Source organism: Fundulus heteroclitus, chromosome 20, assembly GCF_011125445.2.
Source record: "Fundulus heteroclitus isolate FHET01 chromosome 20, MU-UCD_Fhet_4.1, whole genome shotgun sequence".
In the NCBI taxonomy this organism is placed as follows: domain Eukaryota; kingdom Metazoa; phylum Chordata; class Actinopteri; order Cyprinodontiformes; family Fundulidae; genus Fundulus; species Fundulus heteroclitus.
In genome coordinates this window covers 9,401,031-9,410,912 of record NC_046380.1, presented here as the reverse complement: position 1 = coordinate 9,410,912, position 9,882 = coordinate 9,401,031, and the positions used below count along the sequence as shown (strand labels likewise).

At 35.5% G+C, this 9,882-nt stretch overlaps 1 protein-coding gene and 1 long non-coding RNA gene across 2 annotated transcripts; both read left to right on the top strand.

Moving 5' to 3' along the window:
• The first annotated feature begins 353 nt into the window (after positions 1–353).
• Positions 354–6,603, top strand: LOC105928031 (protein phosphatase 1 regulatory subunit 12A). Its single transcript, XM_012865098.3, has 4 exons — positions 354–770; positions 4,900–4,916; positions 5,028–5,166; positions 6,438–6,603. The coding sequence occupies exons 1-4, from the start codon at positions 489–491 to the stop codon at positions 6,567–6,569; spliced, it is 570 nt and encodes a 189-aa protein (XP_012720552.2). The 5' UTR covers positions 354–488; the 3' UTR covers positions 6,570–6,603.
• Positions 6,604–7,212: 609 nt separating this feature from the next.
• Positions 7,213–8,769, top strand: LOC118556636. Its single transcript, XR_004927259.1, has 2 exons — positions 7,213–8,372; positions 8,500–8,769. It is a non-coding gene; the product is annotated as an uncharacterized LOC118556636 (long non-coding RNA).
• The last annotated feature ends 1,113 nt before the right edge of the window (positions 8,770–9,882 follow it).

The window sequence follows — 9,882 nt, the reverse complement described above, 5'->3', positions numbered from 1 at the left end:
TGCAGAGACGTGGACCAGTTTTGGTTTAATTTGCAGGCCTACAATGACCTTAACGACTCCCCATTACTAAGTGGGTGGACCTGTTTCTGTTCAATTTGCATGTTATCTAAGCCATTACAAGGCCTTTGTTGGGCTGTAGTATAAAGCTTGCAACTTCACACTACTCCAGACATTTTGAATTGAGAAAGCTTTCTGGATGGGAAGCGAAACGTCTTCAGACTTCGGAAAAAAACTTCCTGTTGTTTTTTGTTTTTTTTTACTTTTTTGGAATGACCATGACCTGGATGACTGAGAATCTTCACCAGCATATAAAATGTATTCACTTATTTCTTTAAAATTTGTCAAACCGCGTCAGAAACATTGTGAACAACTTCCTTTAAACCCATGTGTACACACATATAAACACACTCACAGGCACAGCCTAAAGCCCGCCTACTCCCTCCACTCCCCCACGTTCTCAAACTCGTGTTCTTTCACTCGCATCTGATATGCTTCTCCATCTCATGAAGATCACGCTGGCTTTCTTCAAACTGAGACGATCTTACCTGAATCCCATTTCAGACTGGGCGATCTTACTTTATCAAACTTGTACTTTTCTTTTTTTTTCTCCGTTTGGCATTTTGTGTCACAGTGCATCTGTATGCAGTGGGTCCAGCAGTGCAGGAGCAATGTCATCTCTACTTTCTCAAAACAAAGATGAGCCACTTATCAGAAAATCCCTCTCTGACTCTTTTCCGGCTTCGTCTGCTGCCAACACCAGGAGCCTGAGGGTAAGGCCTGCTTTTATCTTTTCTTTGTCTGTTTAGTTGGAGGAAATGCCTCAACAGAGTTAATCCAAACACACTTTTTTATGAATAGCGGTTTATAAATAACTGAACAAAAGTGTATCTTTACTGATTTTAAAAGAAAATAAAACATGATTTAGAAAAACAAAAATACTTGAATTGTTGGACTTTTTCTACTGTGGTATTTTTCACCTTTTGCTTTAAATATGACTCAAGCAAAGGTATAGTAAGATAGAGGCTCTGTAAATGTGATTTAATAGCTCCTTGAGTTTCAATGTGACATGGTTATACTATACATCTTACATTTTCGTACCTATGTGACTAAGGTGGCGATTTTACAACTTATAACTTTCTTTCACAATAGAAAACTGTTAATGAGTTAGATTATGAGGTGTTCTTTAAGATCAATACTATGTTTATCATTGTACAGAGGCAGAGCTGACCTATATGTTTAGCATGTGTTTAAAATACCCAGCACAGAAGTTCAAAGCAGTTTTTATTATCTCAAAAACTGCAACGGATATGATTTGTTAGCCGATATCCTAATGACTCTGAGCAGACATGGTGGAAATATTTTGGTCTTATCTATTTGCGTAAAACTCACTTGACGCAAAAGACGGATGGATGTAGATTATATCAGCATGTAAGAAAAAGTAAGAGAAGAACAGAACAGTGAAAAAAAAGACAGTTGTGAAGGCAGGATGACAAGAAAAAGAGCAAGAGCGGGACAAAAGGTTCAGAGGACTGTGATGGTGGGAACTGAAAGTATTTATAGATGTTTATGTCTCAGCTAATCCTAAGGGAAGCTAATATTTTCCACTGGTCAGCTGGAATAAAAAAAAGTCTCTCAAGGGATGTAGGAGGTCCAGAGGAAAACTCAGAGACAGGGAAACACTTTAAAGCAGGGGTGGTGGGATGGTTAATTAGACAAATTTGTCGGTAGCTGTTAAGTGATGCCCCACAGTTCAAACCAAATTGTTTTGCTCTTTAATTAAAAGCTTTTTACCAGTCATAGCCACATGTCCTGAGACACCCTTTAAGGGGATGATTTTAGAGCGTGGTGAAGATCCAGAGGTTCTGCAAATGTCTAAGCAGAGGCACTGCAGTGTTTACACAAAGTGTCTGTAACATGAAGTTGTGTTTCTTCTTTCTATTTAAACTTCCAGTTAATTCTGCTTGACATAAATCTCTTTAAGCACGGCTGACCTCATTTCAAAATGGCGCCACAGATGGACACCTCGGTACAATGCTCGCTCGTACTTTTGTTTTTCTGTACGCCGTGAGTGCTTAAAACTGAAGTCGGTATCCTTTCTGAACACAATCTTAGCCAATAAAGCAGAATTGGATTCTAGTTTGTTTTCATGTTGAGGTTTTTAAGGTGTATCTTTTGAAATAGAGAGAACCCTTACTCTGTAAATGAAGTTATCCTTGGGATATTTATTAAGTTGCATTCACATTTATTCAAATGAAGCCATAACTCAAATGTTGGCTTTTATAACTCAAAATAAGATCTGTATGTGTCTGTAAAAAGACTGGTAGAGTAGATTAGATTATACTTTATTGTCCTCATAGGGGGAATTTGTCTTGGACTTTATCTGCTAAAAATAAAATGAAATAAAACAGCTACCATAAAATACAATAAATAAACACCCGATACACAACAAACACGCGTATTGCTCTGTAAAAACATAAAAAACACAAAATACACCAGACTACATATATTCCAACAACAAACAACCAACACGGCAAACCAAATCATCAAAATAGCCTTCATACATCCACTCACTAAATGTCTACCTTAGTTATTAACCTGATGGAGGTAGGGATGAATGAGTATTTATTTCTATTAAGTTTGCACGGTTTTCCAGAAGGTAGCAATTCACACTGTGAATTAAATTATGTTATCAGATTATGTTTCTGTTAGAATAAGTGTGATGACAGGGCGTTCAAGGATTAAGAGATTTTTTTATGCTTCAAAAGTAACACGAATAAATACCTTTCAGCCAGTTGAGTCGTTTGGTTAGACTTTATCTGCACAGCTTATCCTTAGCTGAATTAGAATAAAATCAAGCTTACAAGGAATACCAATGCAGCACATTTGAGCAGGAGGTCATGTTTACCACGGGGTAACAGCAGCAGCAAATCACTTATAAGTGAAGAAGCTACTTTATGGTATCAGTAATTCAGGTACAAATACTGAAAACCACTGAACATACAATAATTATGCGAATAACTATATGACATCCCCAATAAAATGAATAAAACGTTTTGCACATAGGAAAGATGGTTTTGGAATATTTGGATGAAGGAATGTACAAGATGCAAAGCACTTTTACTTTGAGTCTTCTTCTCCCAGCCATACTCAGTAATGTGAACAGATTAATGCATTGATGCAGAGGTAATGGTAGTAGCACTGAACACACAGTTCAGTGTTTTGCCCAAGAGCACTTGGAATATGCTCTGAGGGAAGATGGGATCAAACTTATTATAATGACTAATCTTTCCACTGAGCCACAGTTAACCCTACATAAATCCCAAGGGATGATATTTACCTGAATCTCTCTGGATCAGTGGATTCTGCTCAGACCAGCGTCCTTTGTCAACCTTTAGTAATACACTGTAAATTAACCAGGATGGACTCCTTTTCTTTTTTAACAGAGGACTGCTCATCTTTCTCTTATGTATTTAATGTCATTTTAACAAGGAATTCATAAAAAAAGATTTTAGACTATCTCATGTAAAACATTTTCTCATTATACAGTTTAGCAACATGTGAAACAACTGGGTGAAACCCTCCACAGTGAAAATGTTCTTTTCACAACTTCCACATGTGGACATTTTATTGTTCATGACGTACAAACACATGTTTTACATGTTGAAAAAACATTTTTTAGTACTATGCGAGAAACACACTTTCACAGGCCTGTCACAGAATCTTTCTATCCCAGAGAGACACAGAGATGCGGGAAAAACAACCAGTCATCCAGAAATAAGCAGAGATTCACACAAGCAGAGATCAGAGCAGCTTTTCAAAGGTATTTCACATTTGGAAACGCTATCTTCTAACAATGTTGGAAACAAATGTGGACAAAACGCTTTCCAGTTTGTGTTTCACGTTTGGACGTACTATGGGTTGTTACGTATGAAGAAACATGTTTCACAGTGTGAGTTATGTTGGGTAGTAACATGTGCAACAGTCATGGGGAAAATATCTACAAATATACAATTTTTACTATGTGTTTTCCATTTGAAAATTAGGCTGTATTAACATATGAAACATGTGCAAAAAACATCCCACATGTATTGTATACCCATGAAGACATTTTCACACAAAGGTTGTGCATGATATAACTGGTTGGATACTACTGTTACTGCTTATTGACATATTTACTACTATTTTTGTATTCTATTTATGAAATATTATATACTCTATTTTTTTTAAATAATAATAAAAATACAATCCATTCATATGTTTGCAATATGCACTTATGTCTCTTGATGGCATTATCTCTAACACAAATTACTTTTATTTCCTCCCTTTTTTGTATCTAATGGGTGTTTTATGTAAAATCTCCTGACAATTCGTTTGCACTTTTAACTTATTTAAATGGTGTCATTGCTTTGACAAATGTTATTGCTTGAAATTCTCTGAGGACATACACCACACAACCTTTCCTTACTAAGCAGGGAATAGTGCACAAAATGTGAGAGTCACTGCCGGAGTTATTACCTTTTTTGGATATGTTTAGCTATCTCTGCTTGTCAGCTTATTTAAGGGATCATTTCCTCTCTCCTCCTTTAACTTGCTGTGGTATGTCTGCCTGTCATACATGTTTAACTGGAACTCATAAAAATGCTTTAGATTATGGGTAAAGTGACATTACTGCAGCAGAAACTGTGGGCAGATATGAATGAAATGTTAACTGATTAATATTGTTAAAAGGTCTGCTTTTATTATGAAAGGTGAGGCTAGGTTGACCTTCACAGCAGCTGAAGTGAATGTAAAACAAATAGAAATGTGTTTACAGCAAAGAAAAAGCACTGACATGCTTTTATATTGCAACTTTTCAAAACGTATGATGCTGTGTTCTAAAGCATATTTTCTCTATTCCAGCATGAAAGGCTGTCTAGGTAAGCTTCCTATGATGTTTACTACTGAAACACAAGTAATATCTACACGTTGCAAGTATGTTTTGCTAAAGATGGAGAGTAACTGATAATGAGAAGCTCTTGTTTCTTTAGATTGGAGTCCTCCAGCTCATCCGACGTCTCCAACGACACGTCAACAAACCATGCAGAGTCCTACTTTTTACGCAGGGAAAACAGGCTGTCGGCAAAGAAAAAGGCAGAAGAAGAGAAACTGAACAGTGACTATAAAAAGGCAAATAATGCAATTTAACTGTTGGTTTTATTTCATGTGCTGTTCTTCTATAGTCATGTTGAAAAGAAAATACACCTTGTGTCAATTATTTGATTTTTATACAGTTCAATAATAATAATTATGTGATACATACTGTACCTGTGCAAATTCTCAGTTATCCGGGTCATCGCAACAGCTTAAATTAATAACAACCGGACATTGGCTCAGTTCTTTCTCAAAATGTTTCGACACCTATCAATGAGTCTTTCTCAACTGGGGTGGCTCGCACCCTATGTGATACATAATTACATGTTATATTATGCTTATAAAAAAGGTTTGGCCTTTGCCAGGTTTAGAAGCACGCATCACAGATATCACCACGGGGTTGTTCAGTAAACAAAGATGAGGCAAAGAAAGAAGAGTGCACCCAAAAAAACTATGACAAGTAACCAAAAAACCCTATATGAAGTGAATTCCATTTTTTAAACTTAAGTCCTGCCATTTTTACTATCAAGAAATATTGTTTTACAATACCAACGAACAATTGAAAATGTCACAACAAATTGATTTGTAATTGTAAAGCATCCAGTCAATAAATATGCTGCAGGCATTCATCCTCTACATTTGAACCAACAACGGAGAAATAGCAAATTTGAAGTGTAGTTATGCTTTGCTAAGAGTGAACCATTTCTGTGTAAATTTGCATGAAATCCAAACAATAAAAGTACTTTCATCCAAACAGAATACATAAACGTCCCTCTTGATCCCTAATAGGCAGTTGGTTGCATGCTAACCCAGTCAATCAATGAAATGTCACCAAATGTCATGATGGAGATTTTTTATATTGGCACCAAATGTATGTTGTCAGTACAGAAAATAGTTTAACTGGTTCAAAAGCAATCTAGACTGGTATCAACTTTCCCTTCAAAAAGAGATTGTTGATCCTAATGGTGATTTCCATAAAGGCATAATAAAAAAGTAATTAAAATTAGTACCTTAGATTTGATTGTATTGGAAGTAATATTTTATTATGATCATAAATTAAAGAAATAAAGAAATTAAACTACCACAAACAAAACCATTAATTGAGTTGATATCAGTGACCTATATGTATTTAATTTTATTGTATTTTAAATATTTAATAATCAATGAGAATTCTTATACAGCATTCTCACTTATTGTTTTCTTTAATAATCATTTTTCCTTGCTCTGTTTTTGTAATTTTATTTGTATAATTCTTCTCGTCTGTGAACATGAATCTGTGGAGATCAAAACGTATGTAAATCTTACAGATGTACGAAAAGGCCCTGGCAACAAATCAAAGGCTCAAGTCCCGACTGGAGACCAGTAAACAAGATCTGGCTATGGTTCAGGACCAGCTGCAGGGCACACAGGTATACACATTCAGTTTATTTTGGGCATAATAATAATAATAATAATAATAATAATAATAATAATAATAATAATAATAATAATAATAATAATAATAATAATAATAATAATAATAATCTCATTGTCACAGCAAGGGAAACAAGATGATTGTAGCTCGAAAATGCTTGAAGCAGAGAAAAAGGTACACACGCTTCAGCCTTTTAGTGTGTTTGTTTTTGTGAAGCTATCTTAATCATATTTAGTATATGATCTTCACAGGAAAGTTGGAGCCTTAAAAAGAGGATATCGGATATGGAAGAACAATTAAAGGTAATTTTTATTAAGAGTATTAATGATTAATATTGTTAGCCTTACTAAACACGCACAAACTGCATAAATGTTGAGATGTTTTGTGGATGATGGTCTTAGGTGGTATCGCTTGTCACCATTCTGCTGTGTTGGCTTTAGAAGCCGTGAGTCCATCAACACCCCAGCTATAGTGAGCCGTAATCGTTCACCATGGCATCACAACGGTCGGCTCTGTGCTGTCCCAGAAGATCCTAACAAAAGCTTTTTGTGTTCTGTCAATGACACGTCTAAACAGATATAGGATGAAAATGAACCCTCACACAAGTGGAACACTGTGTCTGTCTGTGTGTGTGTGTATGTGTGTGTGTGTGTGTGTGTGTGGGGGGGGGGTATACAGAAGATGCATGATTGTTTTACCGTAATAAATCACCCCGGTACTTCCAGATCAGTGTGACCTGTGTTTTTGTCACTATTGAAAATCAAGGTTCCAAGCTTGTGATGCTTTTCACCTTCAGTGCTGAGTCATACGCAGTGATATACTAACTATACCTGTTATCTGCTACTGAATGATTATGTGAGCAAATTCTAAAGTATATGAACCATTTCAGGTTTGTTGGCTGGTTCTGATTCTGATTAACAACCTTAAATATAGCTCCTAGTATGTGAGCGAGGGAATTAACAAATCTGAGAACTGAACTATTGTGGAATCTTCATCTACATTTTCAAATACAGCTCATGTGGGAGGCTTTTAACAAAGCTACCGGATCTAATGTTAAATCAAATGCTGGTGATCAAAGATTACAGAGACTGAAGTAAAATTATTTTAGCGTCAGCAATGTCTGCATTGTACCCCGCTGATCTACTTTCACACTCGGGAACTACTTATAGCTCCTCTGTTTTGCTTTTATACATAATAATTAAAGACAGGATTTTAGTTCATGCTGGTCATGTTTGAAACTATTTCTGTAATAATCTCTCCAAAGCAGTTAATTAAACTGTTGAGAAATATAATTTACGTTCTTTGCATAACGTGTGCTTTTTGTGTACAACAAAGGGACACAAATAAGACCTTAGTTTCACAGCATTTTCAGATAATAATATTTTGCCTAAGTAAATACTGGCTAAGAGAACAAGTTTCCTTCCTATCTGAAGACTGGCGGGAACGGCAGCGAGGGCTAGATGATAGTTATTCAGGAAAAGTAGTTTTTACTCAGATTATTCTACTTTTCACTCAGCGTGTATTTAGTTCCATAAAAAATATGTTTGAATGATAAAAACTGTAAATTTGGTATAAAAAATGTATGTGAATGAAAAGTTAAACAGACTAAACTTTTATAAAAAAGAGGAACAACTATTTTAGCTTTCATTGCGGTCATGCTTAGAGGAAAACAATTTTTATCAAAATGATGGAAAAAGAAATTTGAAAAGCTGCTTTAGTTACATAACCCTCATCATAACCACTATTCGTCCATCTAGTGTCTAGACCCACTGCAGGGTCGTGGAGGGGGCTGGTGCCAATCTCCAGCAGTCACTGGACCAGAGTTGGGGTAAACCCTGGAAATATAACCAGTCACAGCAAAATTTCCAGCAAGAAAACTGACCTCTGCTGTCTAATTTAAATTTGAACTTTGCGTTGGTTTAGGCTTTTTTGTGCTTTTTTTTTTTTTTTCGTAGGTGAAAGCGGAGCTGAAACTGGAGAACCAGAGGCTGAAGGATGAGAACGGGGCTTTAATCCGTGTCATCACTAAGCTATCCAAGTAAAACAGGAAGCAGGCGGGGGCGAGGAAGGGGGAAGACATAAAGGGCTATTTTTATATCCATTAAAGGAATAAGTCAACCTCTGAAGTAACGCAAGAAAAGACTGTAGTTCTGCTCAAATACCCTTGATCCCTTCTTGTCATATTTGTTGTATAAAATATTAATAAAGGTGTGTTTAACATGCTGCTGTTCTGGTTTTTATATATATATATATATATATATATATATATATATATATATATATATATATATATATATATATATATATATATTTTATTTTTATTTTTTTGCAGTGATGTGAAATCCTCCAAACGCTCATATTTCTGCTGTTTTATATAGAGTAGGAACACATTTGGACACTCAAAACATTCAGTTTTCTGTACAGCTAAAAAAGCATAACCTATGAGAGTTAAAACTCATAATGGAAAAGAAATCTAATAGCAAATAGTGTGTCTCCTTACTAAATGTTTTACTTTAAACGCTGATACATCATTATACACTGCCTTGGATTCATACCCCTTTTTCATAGTTCTAAACTTTTCCATATCTTCCCACATTTAACCGCAAACTTCAATGCATTTTTTTAGAGGATTTTATATAACTGACCTCTAAAGTACTGCATAGTGTGAATTGGAAGAAAAATTATACAGCGGGTTGAAAAAAGTATTGAATGTGGAAACGATTTTTTTCAGCCAATATATTTCTATTTGCTGGACATGGACACCAGATGTAGGCAGCAACCCAACCCGTACATGTAGATACAGTAAAAGGGAAAATGTGCTCTGACTTTTTGTCCATTTTAAATTGGTGCTGAATACAGTGAATTAACTCAATTGAATTTAATTGCCCAAATGCCATTATACTGTAGGTTAAAAAATTTAATCGACACAAGTATTTGACAAACTAAATGTTCTAAATAGTAGATGCCTTTTTTTTTTTTTAGCTAATGACAACTTTAAGTCATCTGTATGGAGAAACTGATCCCCTGCTCTACTCAGCTGTGACTTTGACCCATTCTTCCACACAAACTCAAACCAGGAAGGTTCTGCGGGTCCTTTCTGTGCACTTTTCTCTTTTTGAAGTTATTTAGAAGTGCTCCTTGACTCTTAGTAACTCATTTGATTCTTCTTTTGACTCTTTCAAAAGTATCATGATAGGCACCTGACCATAGCTGGGAAATTGTGAAATTATGTTATTTTATTTACAAATTATGGCTCCAACACTGCTAACTGGAACATTCAGAGGTTGACAAATGCCGCTATTACCGCTAACAGTGTGTTTTGCAGCATTTTTAAGGAA